Here is a 25,074-nt window from a genome sequence, read left to right as displayed (position 1 = left end):
GTGTAATGATCACCGGGGCTGCAGATCGACAGACAATATTCGTGTTTTTTTTTGCCTCGTCGTATTTTATGTACCTTCGTAAGGTTACAGTTTTGCGCGGCACAACAAGCAAAGGTGAGCATTTTTAATTAACTTAGCAGCATTTGATTCGATCCGAATTGAAATTGATATTACGGTTCTCCTTTTTCACCTTTAATCAATCGTACAGACTAGAATGCAATGTAAGGTACGTTAAACCACAAATTAGATTAACGAATCACTTACTGTCCCCTCGTGCGACGTTTCACATCGTTTCGGTTGTGTGTTTAATTGCAATCACTCTATGCAATTCAACAGCTTCAACAGCAAACCCTCCTGAGGCTATGGAGCAGTTGCAGTGCCGTTGACAACTTTTACCTCGAATCGAACATCGATGTTACCGCACTGTCAAGTGCAAGACTCTCCATTGACATACATTTCAATCCAACAGGGTCCTCACTCAATTACTCAAATCCCAGAGCTACCCCGTGCGGCCAGATTTCTTCGCCCAGAATCGGGATTAAGATTGATCGATTGAGCCATTGATTTTCACATTCGTCCCGATCCGGTTGCCAATGTTTCATGTGCTGGACAGCACCCTGCTTATCAATGCGTTTCCCACGCTGCTAAAACCGGGCAGGCATTCACGGATTATGTATCGCAACTCACCGGCTAGGGTTAGGGTTTTGCTCATGAATTTTCCATCCAGCGGCGCGCGCACTACTACTTCGTTTCCATTCGTTTAAGGATAGCAAACCAATGTGAAGCTGGCATGGTTGATATATTCCGGTCGCTTTCTGAAATTCGTTTGATTTTGTGCAAACTTTGCAGCGGTAAACGATCAAATCAACTCTAGAATCGTGGCTTCCGGTTGTGTTTGTTTTAAGAACTCGATCTCCGTATTACACGCAAGTAGACCATCCAAACAGAGCTCCACGAAGGGAGCGTACGATTAAGAACTCAGGGCCTCACTTCAATACATCTGCCGTGTGAGTACACCTTTTGCAGGCACTTGCTACACTTACCGACCGTGAAGCTGTGTAGGAGGAAGCTGATGTGACTTCGGATGATTGAAATGTTGCTAACCACTAGGCAGCTAGCTGTGGCAACTAACAATCAGCAAACCACAGTATTTCGTGCTACCGAAACACTCTCCAACGCCGTGTCCCAAATATGGGCGACGGCACACCAGAGACTTGGAGCCGAAGTTTTTTTTTTCTCGGTCGCCCCTTGGTGGCATTATTGGCGCAACACGATATTGATCGAACTCGGGTCCAGAAGTGGATCAAACTTCACTTGACCTGCAATTCCACGGTACACGAAACAGCACCGCACAACCTGCACCGAGACCACCGAAAGATCACGTTGACAATAGAGAGTTGTGCTTTTGCTTTTGTACGTAGCCTGACACTTCACAGCCGCTTGTGACAGTGGTGGCAGCAAATGGAGTCCTCATCAGAAACGAACGAAAGAGGTCAAAAGAGAGCGAGTAGTCATCTGGCATTGCAAACGGATATGTATATGCAGTGTGTGATGGAGTGTACTGGTCGGGTTCAATTAATAACCATATTACGCAAACGAAACAATAAACATATGGTACGTGTGATGGGATCGTGGCTTGCATTGGATTTTGGGGGTTGCAACAACCACGAACACCTGACAAGATTTGGCTCACCGTATTATATAGCAGCTCATCGAGTTTTTCCCCGCTGGTTGCTAATAAGCATAGTTAAAACACTATAACTTCTAATCAATGTCTAATTTCTAGTGTAAAGCCTAGTTGCTCTCCTCAATGGATACCGCAATGGTCTAGTGGACCGGTGTTCCAGGAGCGACCGGTGTGCAACAATCTCTCAATTTATTAGCAACATGCCTGGAAAAAGATCTACTTCAAACAAACCATTACGGCGGATTAACTTATTCTACCCTGCCACTGCACTCGCCCACAAAACCCACCTGGAGATGTAGAGTTGTCGAAATTGTTCACATAAAGAAGCTGAGCTAAATTTACACATCCACAAACCTAAATCGTTTGCCGTTTTTTTCTTTACCGGAACAGCAGGTACTCCTGGCGGTCGCATTTGGTGCTAGCTAAATGGATTTTGGTTCCATCTATTAGTTCGTTCTGTAGCTGTAATCCCAAACCTGTTCTCTTGCGTACGGTTTAACGTGCAAAGTGCCGCCAAATGCGTACGGCTCTCAATCATGCCATCGCCTTACATTGCCCGGCAAGAAAAGAAAACACATTCAGTATAAAACGAACATATCATTTTACATTTTAATTAATTCATTACGCTGACTAATGAGAGTGGCATTGCTCATGTTCGCAAACACAACATCGAACTCGCGTCCTCATCGCGCACCCTTGCTTCTTGGCTAGGGTACAACCCGCCAGGCTGTAATCCAAGATTTTCCCGAGGGTTTTCCGTTTCCTAGCGACCGTTCCTAGCATATCCAGCCTGTTGGGCACGTTTACGACGGACAAGGCGCTTATCGAGCGAACCTGCAGAAGGTTGATCGTGGCCGACGTGGATTACAAGATGCTCAGTAAGCAATCGCAAATTTTTAACTTGTTGTAACGTCCGCGAATGAGTCCGGGTGCGGGAGAAAGCAATGACTAAAGTCTTGCAAAAGGGATGCCACAGTGTTTAGGAGCAACGACTGGTTTCGGATAAACCGTGTGTTTTCCATCCGCTTGCTTGCGTGTGTCGAAGAGATCCCGCGTATCTTGCTCATTCACGTTCGCACATGATCCACGCGTACGCGCACATAAGTGAATCGTACGTTAGGCTGCTTTATGTACCCCTAACCAGCGAGGAAAGAAAATGGATATCGTTTTCAGCAATAACAAATGTGCGGTAATAAATCTTTCACCGCTCGGAAGAACTGCTTCACTGTTTCACCTGCACCATCCGACAGCACCAACCGGATTGGATGCGACGTTTTGCATTTGGCGTTTACTTTTTATTTATTTTGAAGTCGTACTCTGTGTGCCCCACCGTTTCTCCCTGGTGCGCAGTTCGAACCCGCAGATATTCAACACTCGCAAGCCCTGCGGAAAACGTTTCTTGATCTTTGAATGCAGCGAATTGGCATAATTTGTAGGTACAGATAAGCCGCCAGCTAAAGCTCAATTATGTCAACACTTGTGAGCCGTGCACAGTAATTGAACCGTAGCGATGTTTTCTTTGTGGAAAGAGCTGATGGTCGAATTTCCAGTGACTTTGAGAAGACAGATCGGGCTCGCATATCTATTCGTGCTAATTGTTTTTATCAGTGATCGTACGACAGAACGATCTTGCTACAATTTATGTATTTCAAGAATTTTTCACCACTTTTTGTGCTTCCCTTGTGTCCGTCGATACTCATGCTTTGTTAAAGTCGATATAAAAAAAAACAACATTTAAAGTGTACTTTCGTGTTTTGAAAAGGCACCAATCGTGAGCCATTAATTAAACTACTTCATGGGCAATTTTCCATCACCCGGCACCAACACCCGGCGGTGGACACTTTTTTTTTCCTTTCTGACTCCCATTTGCGATGGTGCAAACGTCAGTAATTAAGAATATTTAAAACCCATTCGCAACGACCGTCAGGTAATTAGTGGAAGTTACTAGCGCTAAACGAAAAAAAAACTCACATACACACAAGCACGCACATTAACTCGCATGTTTTTGCAATAAACAGTGTGAGTATGGCATACGCACTTCATCTGCGTGAAGGACCACTCCGCATGGGTAGTGTGTTGTAAATTAAAAGTAAATTGGTTCTTGACATGCTCTTGCTACGCAGGGATGTGTTTAATGTATTTTTTTTTCCAAAAGTTCTTCAACTACTTCTAACTTCTAAAGGTAACAATAAAATCAAACCATCACGAAATAAGGTAACAGTTAAATTAGTATTTCATTACTGATCATTATCATCATCTAGGAGACTCAATTCGTTCACTAATTATATCCCAGGGCAATGAAATATTGCTGCAAATGGCATGAAACTTTGTATTCCATCGAGGAACGTCCCAAATTAGAAGATTGGGATATTATTTTCATATAGACATCATCTCGTGAAATTGAAAAAGAAAATTCTCGAATTTTGCAGACCTTACTAAAATAGATAATTTTTTCGTACGACATTTGATGCACTGGTGATTTTGATACATTAGATGCATTTGATGCACATAATGCTAGAATCAATCATAAAATTGGCACAAAAAACTGTAAACAACTACACGATTATTGGTGGAGTAGAAAAGTTATGAAATAATTCGAAAAGTTCAACATTTATCTAAACAAACACTATATTCAAATGCTTCTAATCAAACAACCACTTCAAATCAATTGTTCAGCAATAAGATTCTCTAGAGTATCGTTCTACATCGCATTAAAACTAACACAAGTGGTACCTGCCAACAAAAACATAAGATGAATTTGTATAAAAAATGACTTTCGAATGGAAAAAAACAACTCATTGTTAAAAATAAAAAAAACAATATCCAATACAAAACTAGCGCAAAATAATTACAGACCGCAAAGAGCTGGGTGCTGGGTTCGTGGATTCGCTGCGTTGCAGATTATTGTCGTTGCTTTCTTTTTTATTGTTTTACCACCTTAACAACCATCCCGGTCCCGGTACACAAGATCAAAGCCAATCATTTTGGAACGCCTTTCTTCATTGATCAATCTCGCAACCTGCTCTCCCATTACCCTGCGTTTGTATCCTACAACTGTAGAACGATGATGTTTCACGTTTTACACAATGCTCTTTCGTCTCTTCAAACTGCAACAAACCAAGTCCTATGTACCTTGTCGTATGGAACGCATCGACGGACACCTGTCTAGTTGCATGATGTGTCTATAGAAAAAAGACGTTCAACTTTATTGCTTTTGTATTATTTCACGTAGGACTGTAAGTACATCAACAAATACTTTTAAATTTTAATATTAACATACCCAAGTCCTTGAGGATTTAAAGAAAAATGTTTTTCTATGTTTCAATAAATTTTTATTCAGTAAAATGCTACACGCGTCAGCTTACGTTATGTACTCTTTTTTTGTGGAATCCTTTCCAACATTGTACCAGTGTACAACATAGTACTTATTTGCCCATCAAAATGATGCATATGATTATCGCCACCCGTGTGATGGCTTATCATTCATCCTATCAAAATATAAGGCTCTTCAGGTTTGCGATTTACATGCACGCATACACCGTACACGATCGATCTTTTCCAAATTTGCTGAGTTCATGAATTATTCCTCCTTCTTGCCACGGTAGGTGCGCACGTTCGCGACCTTCGCGGCAGCAGCACGTCCGTAAAGGCATGCGCAACGACTGCTTAGTAGTACAGCCTTACCGGACGGCGGTACACCAGTCGGTAATTCCAAAAACAAGCAATCATTTTGCCTGGTCCCACCTTTTTCGGGCGGCACACCGCGCCTGAGATAGAGGGCTTAGCATAAAATTACAGACCCATCGAACCGACCGAGGCGCAAAAGAGGAACGGGACCGGGGGAAAAAAATCTGTTTTTCCCGGTACCATCTCGCCGACTGTAATTTTCAGCTTCGCGGCTAGCGCAAGCCTTCTTGCACCATACGCGCATCCAAATACGCAAGTGTCAAAACGTCGTTCAATTCACTGTTTTTTTTTTCTTCATCGTCAGTCAGTTTTTGGTAAGTTCACTACTTTTATGCCTCCCCACATGGGATGAACCGAAGAAACGCGATATTCCATACCCTTCTATTTTACACTTCCCCCATTCAACTTTCCCGCCGTCGCTCGAGGGACGAAGATTTGCACACATTTTTGCGCACTAGCATTCCGCTTTTCCCTACGCGGGATTTAAGTAACCTCCCTGTCTCCCTGGTGGGCTAAACAAACTCCCTCAGCAGCTCCCGCTTAGACCGCAAATTGACCGATTTCAATTAGGCTTCGAATGTGCGAACCAACCACAGCCTTCGTTACGCGTCAAGCCACCCTTGCTGTTTGGAAATGGACTTGCAGTGCCTTAGAAGATGGTTAGGGGCAGTCCGTGGAGGGTGTTTCCAACAAAAAGTAACGAAAAACGACCTCCACACTCACGATGGGGTCGAATGAAACAGGTGTGTAATTTATTACCGCCACCAAATTTGGAGGAAGTTTTATGGGTGGTTTGTCGGACTGGGTGATTTTTTTTCGTACCTTTAATCCTCCTAACTTGCATGTGTACTACGGTGTGTAGCAGTGGGAGTAGCGATGGTAGCGGAAGTTTTCTGCACAAATTCGTCTTTGAAGACACGATTTTGTAACACAATCAGCGTGGAAGAGTGGTATTTTTTATTCGACCGCGAAGTCTGTGTAAAGTATCATCAATTGTATTGAATAAATTTATTTGGGATCAGAGTTTTTTGTTTAAGAGTTTGTTTGTTTAAGCTGTTGTTTCAATGTCTGTTCAATGATTTTTATCAATAACGTTTTTGTTGTATTTCAAAAATATACGATTAAAAATTAATCGAAACAAAGGACTAAGATTCTTATGTACACAAATTCTGTACCAGTTTATTCTTCGTCTTTTATATCGACACAACAACTTCAAGAGGTCTAATTGCCTGCCAGTTTCTGGCTTTCTTTGATTTTGTTTACCCTTAAGCTGGATAGTCATGGTCTGCGAACGGAGGATTGATAAAGATGGGATTTTGGACTGAGGCCGGATTTTGCAATGGAAAGTAATCGAGCATTGTACAAATGTTGTCGCCAATGTCAACGACAATCATAAAAAAATGTCAATCATGGAATTCGTTATTAGCAATAGCAGTCTCAAATATGTTTATTAACTTTTTCATTAAATTACTTTAACTACAATGATATCAAACTGAATGCTGTTTGATGCATCCAAATGTTTCCAACCCGCATTTAGTAACATGATTCGTGATTTAGGTGTACTATTACAAGAACATCACGAATTTACTATTTCCAAGGCGTGTCGGTTATTAGGTTTAATTTCACGTGTAGGCAAGGATTTCAAGGACCCTCATAACCTCAAATAGTATTGTACAATTGTTAGGCTATTTTAGAATTCGCTAGTATTTTTTTTGGACACCAATGCAACAATAATGAATTGACAAGCTGGAATCAGTGCAAAGAAAATTGACACGTGCGCTGTTTTATCTCCTGACTTGGTCTCGTGGACCTTGGACCCTACCCACACACCGTACTTGGTGTCTGTTATTCGGGTTGGAATCCCTTCAACATAGGCGAAAGACGGCGCAATGCGTTTTTTTACTTAAGCTTATCAGCGGATTTATTGACTCCTGCTACATTCTTAAAACTATAAACATTCACCAAGCTCCTAGTAGGAATTTCAGACCAATGCCACTATTTAGTTCCGAATTCAGATCGACCGAATTTGATTCAAACGATCCTCTTTCAAAAATGATTACTTCATACTTTACTAAGTGACGATATACAATCCTTTGAAAACTTAATATTATCTGAAGCAAAGAACAACAATAATACTTCATTATTGGCTTATACAATAATTTGAAATGTTTACCAGATTTAATTAAACCTTAAAAAATATCGTCAAAAAGTAGATTTTACCTTTCATACAAATATTTATTTAATGTTACTGTACGACAACAAAACTACGAATCACATGCTTCTTGATGAAAATTACATATGCTTTGAAAGAAGCATAATCACACCTTATGGGAACTGGTGTTCACTTTTCTAAGAAATGATTTAAAAATACACACCAGGACGTCGTAATTAGGATATGCTAGCTATAATTGTAAGGTAAAATTGTAGGTATATAATTGTAACCCACGAACAATTGCATTTTTGTAACCTTCTATAATTAATTAATTGTTTAACTCTGAAATTTAAAATAACTAACATGGTGAGATTACCGTAATCAAGCAATCATATTGCTTCTCAAACATATGCATTGCACAAAACATATTCAATTGTCGAGTGTATGTACACGTTTGTATCACGCTTAACGATTTTACCTTACAACTTTTGATCCACGACATAACGACTCCCAGCTCGTTCGAAAACATTCCTCTCCCATCCTGACACTGCCAACACCCGAACCAAGCGATCATCTTCACTACAGGAGAAAACATTAAAATAATGCATGCATTACAAATGTGACGACGAAGACGAGCGAAAGACCACTAGCTACGAGAGAGGGCATCTCGTAGTTTTTCCACCCAGCGAGATAAAGGGTGATAAAACGCTACATCCCATCATTCGGTGCTGTGCCGCCAATAGCATGGAAACCCAAAGGCAAAGCCAACCATCGTGACCTGTCGCGCCCATCGTCAACCTTTCTCGCCTTCATTTCAACCTTTCCTACCAACCTATCGCGTTTCCCACAAGCGGGAAACCAAATGGTTCGTGTGTTTTCCCTTCTGTATAATCATCATTACTTTGCGATAGAAAGGCAGGGAGGAGGCCAATCGAACATTGGCCGCGACAGACAAACAAACAAACCGAAACGAAAAATAAAAAATAAAACCCAACACACGTAGGAATCATCCCGAACTGTTACGCGGTGTGTTCCTTGGCACCCGCGCCCAAACGATCGTGGAATATCTGACCACGAGATCTGGCAGTGTGTCACGACGACAGCGACAAGCGCAAAAAACATCGTCACCCGTGCATCGATGATTTGCGACGCGCAGGGATGGGATGCGGGAAAATCGCGGAAATGGGTTACAATTTATACCGTCCATCGAACGGCACGAACGGCCGCCGGGATTCGTGCCCGCAGTGGAAAAGGTGTTGGGTTTTTGTTTATAGTTTGTTTTTCGTGTGGTTTTGTTTGTTGTAAGTCATGTTACATGTGTCACTAACAGCTAGCCGCCGGCCACCTGGAACGAGTCTTTTGTATGAAAAATATAAGCCGAACAATTGAACTAAAATTGACATAAAAAGTAAAGTTGGAAAAATATTTCAAGTATGAATGTGTTTTAAAAAGAAATGCAAAACTCAACTCATAAAGCGTTGTTGTCAAAAGTAGACTAAGGAATAGTTAAAAGCTGTAGTGTGATGTTATATTGAATTATAAGGTTTAACATTAAAATAATGAAAACCGTGAACATTGTAAAAACAACTCATATCAATGAAAATATTTACACCATTATCATCAGTATGTTGTGTCGTCTAGTTGTTTGTTTCACCTTCTTCTCCTTACATCCTCCACTGCTTGCGGTGAGCTTATCGTGCTGTGATCGAATGCAAGAACGATTTTTCAACGAACCAAACACATTTCAATCGAATTTACATAATATTATTGTCCACCGATTTGAATAATGAAAATGTACCTCGCTCCCCACATCGCGAGTGGTCTTCCTCCGTACTGATTTCATCGTTTGTCCAATCGCTTAAGTACCGTACGAAGGGAAAAGCATTTGTCGTGGAAGATCGGTTTCCCGGTCCATATCGCAGGTGAAACGGAGGGCTTTGAATTAGGATAAAAAAAACTCCATTGGTTTCTGTCTCTTTTTCCCTCTCTGACACGATCTTATGGAAAATCTCCACCTTGAACCCACAGGGAATTAGAAGGGCTTTCGAAACAACTAACCGAACCAGCACCACACAAATCGTTTTCCCGATCGTGCCTGTGTGGATTGTGCGCAGGGAATAAAGGAAGATTTACAGTCAGCTCCTTAAATCGTACGGGAACGGAACGAACAGTCGCGTTCGGGTCCTCCAGTCGCAACCGGAAAGACAAATAATCTATGCGGCAGGCGAATTCCAAACGTACCTGCTTACCAGCCGGGGCAGGAACGATGATGGAAACGAAGCGTAACTGTCACTCGTTCCCCTTTCTGCGTCGAACACCGCACCGTCAGCTGCGATCTCTAGCATCTCCCGTACGAAGCTTATACAAGCACATTTCGTTGGCCAACAGGCCTCCCTTAGCGACCACCGCGCACCGCATGATGCAAGGAAAGCAGGGCTGGAAGTTTTTTTTTTTTGTTTCGCATTTTTTTCCCAACCTCGCACAACTATTTCCCTCACACTCTCGATCGCGATGGTTCCACGCTCCACGTTGATGATGCTGGTGACACGAATATTTTATGCGCTACCGATTGTTGCCGACTGATATTGGACATTTGTTTTACGGGGGCTCAGCTTTTTTTGCGAGCCAATCGTAAGCCGCACCTGCACGGATCGTAACCACGTCTAGGTTACGCCAGATTCCACAATCTCACGAAGTACGCAGTAGCACATTGGGCAGTAGATGTGAAGCGGCATATCTGAGACTGGGGGAAATTGTTTTCCACCGTGCAATGTGATGCGATGATCCATTTGAAAATCTCTGCTACCGGTGAGTGCTAGGAACCGAATGAAGAGGATCGTCTCTACGTTGAGGCTGACCACCATTTGGACCATGGACGCGATCGGCCCAAAGATTGCTGATGTCGATTGGCGATGTGTAGAATTTCTTCAATTATCTCGCAACGGTCATTCGTTAGCATTGGGCTCGGGGAGTTGCTCGGTTGGGTTACTTTGCCGTTTTCCCCTACACATGCCGTACAGTTAGGAACAATTTTATGGCCCATGAAGTACTGCACCGACGACAGGAATTACATATCCGGATCTTAGCGCACTCACTACCCCTCAGAAACAATCCGGTCAGATCCGTATCCTCACCGATCTGTCCGAACAGTACACAATTGCCTAAGACCCTTCGCTGGAGGATGTCTACCACATCCGAAGGTACGAAAAAAAGGTGAATGCCACCCTGGGTAGATTGAATATCGTGAGGATAGAAATGGGACAAACCTAACTCTGCTTTCGATCGAATCATTCCACATCGTCAACCGTATCTACTGAAAGGAATAGCGTTCATGGTAGAGGTTTCTACCGTAAAGTAGGCTCCGTTTGGAACTGCAGGGAACGGGAACCGAACAATTTACGCAATGATGCGTGCACGGAAACAAATTTATTAATCCGCCCGCGAATCGTGTTGTAGGAAGTGAGTCCACTACGCTGTCATACGGTTGTATCGAAATCACAGCCATCGGCAACTTGCCTGTCCGCAGTTAGCAAAGTCCACAATTGGTAAGAAACAAACAAAAACATCAGGTCCAATATTAACAAAGTCTACTCTCTAACTCCACTCCGCATGGTAGCACATAAACCCCACGATCTCTAGTCTGCAATGCCCAGCCTGTTCGAAGCTCCTGCTAACGCGCGATCAGTCCGATCGGTTAAATCGAGTCTGATGATCTCGAACAAGAACAATTTTATTGCCACTCAATGCGCCGACATGACTCGTGGTATGTGTAGCCTAAGTAGGCACATAAACATGTATGTTGCTCTGTTACACCAGCGTCATTAGGCAGGTTGATGATCCATTTTTCTTTCTTTATAGCACTCACGCTACCGAAGAGTATTGGCTGTATTGGATCGTGTGCGGTGTTAATATTTTCGGCACAGGTGCAATCGGAAATTCGCTTACTATACCGGACATCGTCAAAGAACTAGTTTTGCGTATGTAGCGCTTTCTCAAATGTGTAAAGTAGCAAAAGAAACATTTTTCCCTCCCCGACGGGGAATCGAACCCCGGTCTCCCGCGTGACAGGCGGGGATACTTACCACTATACTATCGAGGATGTTGAGTGTAAAAAGCATAATATGATGAGCGCTCCGCAGCATCCTATGTTTTCTATGCCTTACTTCGTAATCAATTTATTCTAAAATTAAGTACCCTCGATCAACTTTAGAAGACCGTTTTCGCCGTTTTTTGGCTTAACGAGGAGCAAAACTTATTCAAACTTTCTTCTACAAATCATAACATAATAGAGAACATCAAGCGAGCCCATATTCCATCCTATGTAAGTAACAAAAAAATCTATTCGCCCTCCCCGACGGGGAATCGAACCCCGGTCTCCCGCGTGACAGGCGGGGATACTTACCACTATACTATCGAGGATGTTGAAATGATGGGGATGGATATGATGAGTGGTGCGCAGCATCCTAATCTGTTCATGCCTAACTTCGTAATAAATGAATGCTAAAAGTAAATACCCCCAATCACCTTCAGTTGACCAAATTCGCTAAAAATAATTTTGTTTCACGTTGACGTTTTAAATACTTTATTATTATTTAACATGAAAGGAGTGTGCTACTGCTAACACATATTTCAACAAACATAAACAAATAAGATTAATGTATACCCACTGTTGATATCCCACTCTATATTTCATTCATTAAGACTATATAACCAATGTAGATACATTGTTTGACTATGGACGTAATTAGACCTAACAGAAAAGTTGTATAATAAGATCTATAACTAAAATCTACTTTTTTCTAGATAACATAGTATAGAGCATCATAAATAGATAGTCTTACTTTCTTAATTATCCAGCGCGACAACCTTTGTTAGTTAGTTGAGTTTTATTTCCATTTTTAACAATTTTAAAACGTACAATAGTGGTTCTGAAATTAAACATTAATGGGTTCGAAGTACATTTTTTCTCCACGTTTTTGAGTGCTCTTCTAAGCGACTTGGCTGAAGTAAATTTCGACAGCTGTGCGTAATTTGGGATTTAATTAAGGGAAAAAGGTATTGGAATTTTTCAAAACCCTTGAAATGAGAAAGTCTAAATCTACTGATTACTAACCTAACCTAATTGCTAACAACTAACCTAAACAAATACCTTACATAATTTGGACAAAAACACTTACAAAATAATATTTTAACAATGCAATTCTCTTAGTATTTCCTACGTACTGGAAAGGCATTTTAATTTGTATGCCTGTTTTTGTTTCTTTAATTTGTCATAGATTGTTGGTATGTTGCATTTTAAGTGCAGTGTGTCTTATATACGTCGAATACCAACGGGGAACTTTAAAAATACCTTTTAAAAATTTGTTTTGTGATCTTTGCAATTTTAATTTGTGTGAGATTGCGCAATTTTACCATACTGGTGAAGCATAGGTAATGATTGGGCGGACTAATGCTTTGTACAGTAGTAATTTGTTACTGGTGAAGCATAGGTAATGATTGGGCGGACTAATGCTTTGTACAGTAGTAATTTATTACTGAAGTTCAATTTCGATTTTCTGTTGAGGAAATAGTATAGTGTTCTAAATATTTTTTTTACATTTGTCGGTTAAATTTTCAATGTGCGTTTTATCAGTCAATCTTCTATCGAGATAAACTCCTGAGTATTTAATGGATTGCTTCCATACAATTTTGTTTGCATTAATTTTAACTTTTTTACTTAGTAATTTGCGGGTGCTAGTATATCTGGTAAAGAATATGGCCTCGGATTTTGAACCATTATGTGTTAGTTTCCATTTGTAGCACGACAACCACTTCGAGGTATTTGCCTGCTGTAACTGTCCTCTAAAAGAGTCGAGTCCCGTCATCAACATATCCAACTCGAGTTTTTCCGCCGCCTGCTCAATCCTTTGCAAAAAATGCTGTACTAAAAAAAAGACATTATACCTCACTCCCCGACGGGGAATCGAACCCCGGTCTCCCGCGTGACAGGCGGGGATACTTACCACTATACTATCGAGGATGTCATGTTTAACAGTTCTAGTAAAAGAAACCAGTAAAAAGATCGATGCTATTTTTATATAATCGTTAAAGATACATTCTAAATTGATTTTTGTAATCCAATTGAATGTTTCTTCATTTGCATAACTATATCATCTATCACTGCCCACTTATCACTAAAAAATTTTATCTCCTCGAAAAAGTGTCGCTTCGAAAGCAAAAGTCCTCATTTAACCGGTAGGTAATGTTTTCCCGATGGGTATATATGTTTTGAAACTGCACCGTATCCATCCGCTGAGCTATAATTAAACTTTGCCCTCGAATCCCGGTTGCAAGTGCATAAGCGCATCCCGTTTAAGTGATTTCGGAGGATCGCACGAGGTGCTTTGCTTTAACGTTTCACGTAACGTAACCTTCTCCCGATCTTTCTCCCGGCCTATGATGATCCTCATATCCTCATCATTTGGTCGTTAATTTGAAAACGGTCGTTAAACGAGTACCCGTACCACAAGTAATCGCACTTCAAAACTTAAACTTTAACATAAATATGTGCTTGCACCATCAAAATTACTATCTTATCCTTTCGAAATTATTTCACTTCGATATGTGTCATTCCCGTTCTCTTGGCGGTTTTGCAATCCTTTCCAAATGACTGTCAAAATTTTGGGGAAAAACGAAAACATAAAAACAAACCTGACAGAAGCAATCTGAAAGATATGAACCTGCGTTGCGACTGACCCCTCGAACCGTTGCTAACCATCGATTTTTATTTTATCGGTCCTGCTATACAGGGAAGCGAAGGGAAGCGCGCTAGCAGGGCCGAAGCTGATATGTGATTCGATCGAAGGAGTTATGGCCACGCGCGGGAGAATGTAATGTCGTAATGCGCAGAGTCTCTCTTAAAGTGCCCATCACCGATAAGCTTTTCGGTCAAATCACCCTCTTCATGAGCATTCTGGCGCGGTTTGTTGTGGATCTTCAATGGGTAGCAGATGTGGGGGGGATTTTCTTTCCAAAGTTCGTATTATTATTTCCCACACGATGGTTGAAGGAGGTCATCGTGCGGCGTTAATCGAACGGATCGTGAGTGTGTGCATTCTGGAATCACATGAGCTGATGCAAAATCGATCCCGAAAGCACTCCAATTTTTATTTCTCTTTAATATTACGACTTTGCCTGCGTAATCTATTCACTGAGATTGTGTTGAATTAATGGTGAAGTAAAGATAATACATTTTTGAGTTGATTTATCAATGCTTTATCATTTTCGCAAATGATACCATAATTATTAGTACAATAGACTCTGTTCTATCAGCACTGTGCTTTTTATTAGTGCTTGCTTTAGTATAAAATAGAAGTAATGAAGGATACCATATGCTTTTACAACATACTCTTACAATTATCACATCCCAGCTCCAATAGACGTATTATGCTCGAAAAGAGTAAGACAACTAGCAATGTACATGTATTGGTCGCTAAGAAACACCACCAAACGGTAATAAAACCAATCGCTGGGTGCTAAAATGATGAACAACGAGCGAAAAGCCCACTTCTGAAGCGACCTACATAAGGTCAAAATGTTGCTCTTAAAAGCGATTCGGTTTTAAAACGTCGTTGACTTTTGCAACCGAATATCGGTTTTGATAGTAATATCCCGGGAAACAGTACTGTTCAGTGAGTTTCAGTCATGAAATCGGGGTCAGCGATGTCACCACGATTCACTTCTGTGCAAAATACGCACGAGGGACTGAAAAAAACTGAACCAATAATGCGTGCGATGAACACGATCGGGGAAACTTATCATAATGATTGCGGGATTTTCGGGGTGCACTTTCACGTGATCCAAAGAAATCAAGAAAATTGTGTGGATATTTTGTTTGGTTTATGGATTTGGGAAGCCGTGGATGTCTTATGGAATTTTTCTGTTCTGATGATGTCACCTTGAACACTTTTCGAATATTAATATGCAACTTACTTTAGCGCCATCACTAGCCACTAATCATTCGTACTAGCTGCGAGTACATGCAATTGTTTAGTTCATGTAGTACAGTGATTTTAAATAATCTATATTGATTACATGGAAAAACTTGTATTTTAAAGCATTTTAAACCCTTCTAAGTTATAAGTTATATAATAATAAATTATAATAATATTGTCATTTTGACTCCCTTTCAAAAGTAATAAAATTCATAGCCACAGCCTTTTACTACAGTCTGCTAGACTGGTGCGAACTTACACGGTGTGAATGTTTAATGGTCAAAGATCTGCCTTACGGATCTTCAACTGCCCACGATTCTTCCTTTGGTCACGGCTATGTACATACTCTGACTCATAAAAATTGCCTGCAGCTGCTCCACAAACGTCAGATCTCGCGTGCCCTTCATCGCCACAACCGTCCGGATGCGGATGGATTGGGTGAATCGGATCGAATCGTGCCAAATGTAAATCGTTGCTGAATAACCACTAAAGAGACAAAAATGGACGGATCATTCCTTTCCCCACCATTCTGGGCAGCTCACAGGCTGCACGGTTCGTTCGGTCGGTCGGTCGTGCCCTTCTCGTTGGGTGTTAGTGGTAATGATTCATTTAGCGCAACTGATCTGTCCGAGACCCTTTGTGCGAAGTATTGAGCAAGCGATAAAACATGCTGCGGTAATTCGAGATGATTCGGAATTGTAGAACATTCTCAAAGCATTGCAGTTTATTTGCATTGTAAATGTCACAACTTTCAACAGCCAACGACACTTACTGGTAGATTAAATGTCGCTTTTAGTGTTACAAATGCATGCCCTATTGTTTAAGCGTATACTTTTAAAATTAGGTGCGTACTGCAACTCTTATTATATCCCTTCTACTTTGTTCTATTCATTCTATTGCAGATCTTAAATCAGCACCGGTCCGAATGCGAAGCGGCCTCTTGAAACGACCTCCTCCGCCACTCATCACGGCTCCACACCTGTTAGCTTTAAGGCACAAAACAAAAGATCTGTAAGTAGAACTTTGTTTAACCATTATTTGTTAGTTACTTAGATAAATTGTACGATCTAAAACGGTGCGTACGATACGGTTGTTTTCCACCACTTAACTCTGATGGGGGCAATCAAATGTGAGCTTCTGAGGATATCCTCTGAATAATAATACTTGCAAGCTGCTACCGTTGAACGAGTGGCGTTACTATGGGAACCCATTCACTTCCACTTTAAGTTAAGTTGTCGCTACGTACGGCCATCCGAGAAGGCCACGACCCGTAGGTGGAAAGTAATGTACCATAATCGGTTAAATTATCGGCCATAGCCTTCAGCTAAGACTTAGGGTTAAGTGTGAAACAAGGTCGTGAACAGGGAGGGATAGCGATTTTAATATGTCCACGATGTATTTCTACGTGTCGAAAGTAACTTTCTTTGCTCGGCTACAGTATAGCCTTTCCATAAACTGTTACACATCCAGGGGCGTCATCACACTGGGATTAACTTTACCGTCTGTTTCGTTCTAGATTTTACACGCTACACAATAACAACAACTACGATGAGACCGAAAATGATAGCACGGATAGCAGTAGCGAGTCCACGGCAACGGCAAAGATTGCTACTGCTGCGGCCGCTGCAGCTGCCGCAACAATTGCCGCTGCTGCGGCTGCCTCGCAAGCACCACCCTCCGCCTTTTCACCGACGCACGCACATCAGCTCCTTTCGACGCTGTGCGGCACCGGTAGTGCCATCGTACCAGGCCAAACGGACATGCCCAACAATAACGGGAGCGCCACCGACGGTGCTACAGCAGCAGCACTCATCCTAGCCGAGAATAACAATAGCCTTAGTGTGAATAATAACAACTATCCTAGTGAAAGCGACCTTGAAACGAAACCGAGTACCTACCGGGAGTCTTCCTATCCTATCTACAGCAACTACTGTGTTCAGCAGCGCGCGAGTCCTACGCACCGAACGAAAGCGGAAAATCACCAGAAAAAGTCTCCGGCGCCGACGGGACTTGGTACGCATCCGGTACATCATCACCATCCGCATCATCATCTCTTTCCGGCCCAATTCCTGCAAGCGTTTTCCATGCATCATCACCAGCAGCAGGAGGAACAGCAGGCAGCATTCCTTAATACGGCCGGTATAAACCACCATCGGCGTGCTCATTCCCCTCTTTCAATGCTGCTCGACCAGCAGCTACACGAACAGCTACACCAACTCTCTGCTGCTTCCGTTGTGCATCCTCCGACGGTGGCCAAACTACTGCCCGGTATTCCGGCACCTTTGGCGGCATCCATTGCATCCATCGCATCCAGCTTACCGAAGAATCATCCTCTTAGTGAGACTGCCACCGTCGCGTTCCAGCGATTGCTGCAACAACAGCAACAGCAGCACCAACCGTCAGCCAACACGACCACGTCGCAGGTGGCAAGTTCCGGGGTATTCGCACGTTCTCGCAACAACACAAAAAACTCCAACGGCAGTAACAGCCCGGATCAATACACCGGCAAGCTAACTGACCTGCGACAACGAACCGGATCAACCGGCAGTTCCAACGGTGGTGGCAATAGTGAAGTGCCGGTAACATCGTCCGCGAAACGCCACGGGAACAATAATAATGGACACAGTAGCAGCAGCAGCAGTAATACCACTCCTCGCCATCATCTTCATCTAGCATCGGCGTCACCGGGACTGCTAGCGCTCGGTAGTGAACTGCGCCATCATCACCATCATAACCACCATCACCATCAATCGTCCTCCTCGTTGTCCTCGATGAAAGGATTGACGAAGAATCGGAAGATTCATCGTTGTGATGCAACTGGATGTGATAAAGTGTACACGAAGAGCTCGCATCTGAAAGCGCATAAACGTACACATACTGGTGAGTGAGCGTAGAGGCATCTGTACGCGTTTGAATGCCCTCTCCACACAAAGCATCGGTGGTTCAGTGGTAGAATGCTCGCCTGCCACGCGGGCGGCCCGGGTTCGATTCCCGGCCGATGCAACCCAAAGTCTTTTTTGTTATATATTTTTTTGTTTGTTCTTTTTTGATCAGGTGAAAAACCGTACATCTGCACCTGGGAGGGTTGTGTTTGGAGATTCGCCCGCTCGGATGAGCTGACCCGCCACTACCGGAAGCACACCGGACTGAAACCCTTCCGCTGTAAGCTGTGCACACGTTCCTTCAGCCGCTCGGATCATCTGTCGCTGCATATGAAGCGGCATTAAAATAACTACACCAGTTTCCCCTTCCCGTGGAGACGCATCCACTTTTTTGTATCCGTTTGCCAGAAAGCTGGAAAGGAAGCAGCAACAAAGTGGGGCCACGACACTATCGATGAATCTCAATATTGTGTACTACGGTTAAGTTATTGTTAGTATGTTTCTATTTCACTTTACTTTCTCTTTTTGTTTGCCTTCTTTATCTCACTAAGTGGAAATGTAAAATGGTGAAATGTTCACTGTATGAAGCTTTCCCATATTTCCGGCCCATCTTTATGTGCCCCTAGTGTCGTTAAGATATTCTTAATTTGAGTTCTCTTTTCTGAATCGTTTGTTGAACGAGATTTTTGAATAACTATTATTTTTGCACATCAAGATTAGATGCTATCATAATTACGTCCAAAATGAAGAATGCTATAATTGTGTTTTGATTGTGTTACTCCCCCGCAGGGTGTGAAATCCGGTTTATTTGCTCCTATTGCTTCTAAAGAAATTGATTTTCATTTTATAGCTCTTAGTGACAACCTTTCTTGCCGGTAGTCATCGATACTGACAACCGCATATTCCTAAACGTAGTGCAAGCCACTAACAGATAGTTTGTTAGTATGAAAGAGATCTAGAAAAAATGCTCATAATTTTTCAAACGATTGTCAGTAGCAAAACCATTCCCAAACCAGCCAGTTTAATTATTCTGTTTAGCTAAACCTTAGCCTTTATAAATCGTTAGTGAAATAGTATTGTGGAGGACGCATGTGCTAGATGTTAGTAGTGAAATTGAGCTGTCAATGGACAATCCCGTGACTAGCAATCATGACATTTGTCGACGTAAAATGCCAGTGAATACTCGATGACTAATATGAATTTCCTACACCTAAATACTCCCAAACAGTAACTACAGTGACCGATACATTTAAGAACAATTTATAAAAGCTGTACGCGGTTAAAACAGCTGGAAGTTTATTATACACTAATGGAACAAAACATCGAGAGTGCGAACGTACGCGTCGCAAAACGTAAAGTGCAATCACGGAAAATCCCAAAATAGTGCTGTAAGTAAGTGGTGTTTATTTTACACCCTGCTCTTTATTTTTTGTTTAGCTAGCTTTGTTAATCGTTAGCCTAGTTGTGTTTGTTTAGTTTATCGTAATAGAGATTTAATTTTACACTTTCTGTTCCTGTTGACGTCTGCTCGTGGTTAAGTTGTTCGTTAAAGTGTAGCAGACGTGCAGTAGTGAGCAGATTGGCTATCGATTCCTTACATAGCTTGTGCATAAAAGAAATGGATAACAGGTTGTGCGCGGATCTTAGATTCGTGTGCGCAAGCGTCTGTTGGTGTGTTGAGAGCGTGAAGCAAAGAACTGTTTTATCTGTTTTTTTAAATGTACAAACTAATGAAATTTAATTTTGGTTTTGCTTTTCGATAAACTAATGATCTGATTACAAAATTATCGGCTTAAATTTCCTTTTTTCCTGTATTCTGCCAATTGTTCTTATAAACTACCGTTAACTGAGTGAAAATGTGGGAATGCGCCCACGTAGAACAAATAACTCACAATATTCAAAGGCCAGCAAGAACCCAACACAAGACGATCAACACGACCAGAAAGTACCGTGCGCCAGTAAACTAATTGTTTTCAATTAATCATTATAATAGCTTTCTTGTCTGTTTTGGTCGTTCTTTTACATTTCATGAAACAGCTAATAGAAATGTTTTTTTTTTTTTTCAATAGTTCTACTGATGTTTTGTTATTGTTTTGCATAGGCTTCAATCAAAAATGGCCGAAACGAACCGATTTTTTGTAAGGTAATTTTGTTGTGTTTAAAACGCAAGTATGTACAAGGAATTGTGTGACAAGAAAATAGAGTAGACACGAAACTGTGGTGCGTTCAAAAGCTGCCTGTCCAGCGAAACAGAGTGAGGACAGCATAGCAAAGCCAGTATTGTTTAATGTTTTACCTAATGGATAAGTGTATTTTCGATTTTAAACTAGCGTTAACATGCAAATGTTCATTTCAGCCGACATGTAAACCCTGTTTTGACGGAATTATGTTATAATTGCTACAAAATTCTAAATTCAAGCCCTCTTTCATCGTTCTGGTAGGTTAGGGCAAACGAATGAAATGATCTAGAAAGTTTTCTCTTAACAGTCCCTGTGAGTATGTGGAATAAACAATAAACGTGTTACGAAAAAATACGAAAAAATCCATGCCAAGTAGAAAGTAAAACCAAAAACCAATTGTAACGTTCATTTGAGGCGTTCTAATCATCCGAAATTTTAAACTTATTTCTAGGTAAACTAGTTAATTCACCCTATTCATCGAATCCCGCGATGCAACGATGCATAGTATCAACTAGTTAGAACTTATTAGAAACTACATTATATGTTAGGTTTGTGCTTTGTGATCTGCATCACTCACTTACTTACTAATCAGGCGCGGTAAGCGTTTTGAAGGCATGGCCATGACACAAGAGTGGCGGACACATTAACGTAAATACTATATCTCAATTAGGGCCTGTGACGCCTCTTCTGTCCATGTGAATGGGCATGAAAGGACGGGCTGAGTTGTCCGGTGTCATTCTCATGATATTACCAGCTCACCGGAGTCTAGTGAGTCTGATTACAACAATATAAAATAGGCAGGTTCAAATTATTTCAGTATTTTAAAGATTTCCTCTTGTCTTCCATGGTCTGGTGTACCTGTATATCCTGCTTAACAAGTCCGGTGCCATTGATATGAGCTAAAACATAGAAGAACGGCATGGTGTCATTATCACATAAGCTTTTTGTAGTTCAAATTGCGCAATTTCAATGTAAACAAATTGAACGTTTAGTCATCTAGAAGGGGTTTTTTTTCTAGAAGGCATCTAGAAATTGTAAGACCTCATCCAAAATCATGTTCAATACTGCTGTATGGTTTTAATGTTCCCGAGTTTTTTTACAATGTATACTATTTATTCAATTCTTTGTAATGATAGGACTTTGATCATTATGTAGAACCGAATTCGCTGTTTATTATTTGTACTAAATACTAAAAAGTACTTTGTTAAGTTCTTTCAGAAAAGATCATGAAAATAATATGTAAATCTGTTTGTAAACGGTGAAGCATAGCATAAATAATATTAAACATAGCTTGGGATCAAAAATAAAATTCAAGCAATTATCAGGTAACATCTGACCAAAATTTTATGCGCGGCATTAAACCGTACATTATCCATTATTTTTGGAAACTCACATTTAAGATTTTTTCACAATCCTTTCCAAATCGTTAGGAAATATTTATTTATTTTAGCGCGACGTTTACATTGACTGAACCATGCACCATGCCATGATGGGCGACATGCTGAGTAGAACATAGTTATTGCATACATTTAGGCGCATTGATCAATATAACAAATGTATAACAAATGTCCGGGTCGTCCGGGCTCTCTGTTTCGGCTTCGTTTGCTGAAGTACATTACAAATATTTGTTTTAATTACTTTTTATTTTTATTGTGTTTTTCTGTTTGGTTGCATTCCAGTTTTTCCATAATTTTCTTTCAAAGCAGGGTTTGTAGTTTTTGTTTCTCTAATGTAGAATATGTGAATTATTGTGGATTTTTGTTGTGTTTTTTAGTTGCCTTTTTGCTTTGTCCGTTTGTTCATTTGCAATTCATTTTCATTTACATGATCATTCGAGCGCATACATTCTGATCCGCATGATTCTGCATGCCATGTGCAGCACGACTACTCTAGCAAATCCATCCAAGAAAGGAATTGCTTGCCCGGTTTGTAGGCTTTTTGTTTCGGTTTGTATTACGCGTTTTTACTCACTTTGCAGCATATGTGTAGCTTCTCAGATCGTTTCCCTTTGGCTTACTTGTCCCGGCCATTTATTGTAAATTCTGCAACGTGTGCACAATTCTTACCTTTATCCTACTATCTAGCTTTATGATTCCATGCCAAACCTGCCCATCGCAGTTGTCTTACAGACGAATTATTATATCTATTCCATTTTAATTACTTTACTCCCGTTCTCTAATGCTGACATCGTTTCAATCGCGTGCCTTTACATCGAATACTTTTCATCGTTCGGTTCGTTTAAATAATACTTGCACAGGCAACTCATGTAATCAATCTAGCAGCAAACTTTTAGCTACCATCTGAATCCCTGGAACTGTTCTACCATGTGGGTTGGTCTCGTGTCTACAGCGTGTCCAGCAAAAGACAGGGGTCGGTTGCATTCGTCACATGCTTTGCATTTCGATTAGGCATTATGTTTCCGGACCATGACACGTATCGTTCTCTTCATTTCGGTTTCGAATATATATATATATAGATATTTGTATGTATGTATATCTATCTATATAATTTTTTTATGTATATAAATATTTATGGGCTGCATTTGTTGTATATTTTTAAGTAATTTATGGAGATAATACCCAAAGGAGTTTTGGTTTTGTTAAATATTCGATACTTTCAACCCAATCTAGTTATACACACTTTGATGTGTTTTGCTTACCGTTATTTAAACTTGTTAAATATCAAACAAGTTTCTTTCCTTCTTTCCTTGTTTAAATTAAAATTTAAACAAAACAGCATTCTTCTCAATATGCTATTTCACACTTTTTCCACGCTTGTGTTTATGTGAAACTGTGTGTGTGTGTGTGTGTGTGTGTGTGTGTGAGTGTGTGTGTGTGTGTATGTGTGTATGATTTTGCTTTCAAAAGTTCTCATTTTTATTTTTATTCAATGCTGTGATTAGAGTTCAGACAAAATACATTCTTTTACGTACGATCGTATATGGCGATGCACGTTGGGGAACAACAATAAATCAATGTTGGTTTGCTCTCCATTTTTATTAATTTGTTTTTGTTTTCTCTCCAGGCCCGTAAAAACGTAAAACGTGTAGGAAACGTAAGCATTTTCTCTTCACTAGGCATTTTGGCTAAATACATATATTTGTATGTAAATATATACGCATAGAGATTACACAGGAAGGAAGAAGAATGGTTTGTGTATGTGTGCTGGCAAGGACAGAAACTTTTGCTATGTTACTTTGGGTTGCTTTTCTTTTGCATTCGCTCTATTTGGTATGGGTTTGGTATTTTTGTCAAGTAATTATCATTTTTATTTGTCAACTATATCCTATACAATTAATTGTTATGTATCGGTGTTATTTTTTTCTTGTTTTGCGGTAAGCAGAAATGGATCAGAAACGGTTACATTTATTTATTTTTGTTTTATGATTTTTTGAGTGTTTTCACGTTTACACACGGTACCAGGTTGTTTTTTTTTGTTAACAGCGATGAGATTGTTTTTAATTTTGCATAACAAATATCATGTAAAAAAATGTTGTTTTGTTTTTAAATTTAAATAATCTGAATACACGGAACGAATTAACGGAACAAGGTAAAAAAGATGCAATCTTATGAAAAAAAAACTTTTACAAAGATCACGATTATTTTATGCTTTACATAATAAAAGTGACATTGGACCATCACTTAATGCAAGCATTTTTAACCGTATGGAAACGAAACATGAATAATGACTGTGACTGCAACTACTGTATAAACCAAATTGTCTAATAATATTTACTCTGCCTTACAGTTGCTCATCTTGCTGAAGCATGCATCCTGAACCGTATGCACGATTCCCTACTCACTTCATAGCTTACACTTCCTATCTTTGGTATCCGTTGGTGCACTTGAATGCTCCCAATCACCTTAAATCCCGTGCAGTTTTGTTTGACTGGGATGAAACTGATGAACCAACTTATGTATAGCCTTAGCACTCATGCGGTTTATGTATCGGAAAGCGCATCGGTTGAACCGACAGCATATTGTGTAGAACGATACCAAATATGTACATAGCTTCTAGCAGAAACCTATAAGCCAAACAAACAAACGGTTGTGTTCGAACAACTTTAAAGTGTCGTCCAGTCAAATGAAAACAAAAAGTAAAGCTAAGGCCGTTAAAGCGAACAACTTAAAATGTTTCAGTATTACTTTACCTTCATAGTAATGTGCTGTCTATATACATAATTCTATACAACGTTCCCGTGCAGCTGTACTCTCGTTGCTCTCCCTCGATAGCATCGATACAGGATTTTGCTTTTCGCAGTTTATAAGTGACCATCCCTGCCTGTAAGACATTGTCAGCCCATGCCAACGCACAGAGGTTAAAGCATGATTCTAAAACATTAATTTTTTATAGCTTCAAGCCAAAACAGTCTTCTGTAGCCACCACGTTCTGCATACCTTTTGGAGAATGAGTACACTTGCAAATCGTTCTAATTACCGCCTATTCGATACCTTAATTTGTTTCCGCTTTCCTGCTACGTTCTTCATCATCTTTCCTAAGCAAGGCTAACGAT

At 40.7% G+C, this 25,074-nt stretch overlaps 1 protein-coding gene and 4 non-coding genes across 5 annotated transcripts in view; 2 read left to right on the top strand and 3 right to left on the bottom strand.

The window, feature by feature from the left end:
• Nucleotides 1-18,726, top strand: part of LOC128718331 (Krueppel-like factor luna) — a 108,267-nt gene extending 89,541 nt beyond the window's left edge. The window contains exons 4-6 of the mRNA XM_053811960.1: nt 16,402-16,510; nt 17,016-18,379; nt 18,554-18,726. Coding sequence (XP_053667935.1) covers nt 16,402-16,510; nt 17,016-18,379; nt 18,554-18,726 — 1,646 coding nt within the window. The remainder of the gene's footprint in view (nt 1-16,401; nt 16,511-17,015; nt 18,380-18,553) is intronic.
• Nucleotides 11,554-11,625, bottom strand: Trnad-guc (transfer RNA aspartic acid (anticodon GUC)). Its single transcript has one exon. It is a non-coding gene; the product is annotated as a tRNA-Asp (tRNA).
• On the bottom strand, nt 11,874-11,945 carry Trnad-guc (transfer RNA aspartic acid (anticodon GUC)). The gene has a single exon. It is a non-coding gene; the product is annotated as a tRNA-Asp (tRNA).
• On the bottom strand, nt 13,474-13,545 carry Trnad-guc (transfer RNA aspartic acid (anticodon GUC)). Its single transcript has one exon. It is a non-coding gene; the product is annotated as a tRNA-Asp (tRNA).
• Trnag-gcc (transfer RNA glycine (anticodon GCC)) lies at nt 18,432-18,502 on the top strand. The gene has a single exon. It is a non-coding gene; the product is annotated as a tRNA-Gly (tRNA).
• Nucleotides 18,727-25,074: the final 6,348 nt, after the last annotated feature.

The sequence above is a fragment of the Anopheles marshallii genome, chromosome 2, assembly GCF_943734725.1.
Source record: "Anopheles marshallii chromosome 2, idAnoMarsDA_429_01, whole genome shotgun sequence".
In the NCBI taxonomy this organism is placed as follows: domain Eukaryota; kingdom Metazoa; phylum Arthropoda; class Insecta; order Diptera; family Culicidae; genus Anopheles; species Anopheles marshallii.
This window is presented reverse-complemented; position numbering and strand designations above follow the sequence as displayed.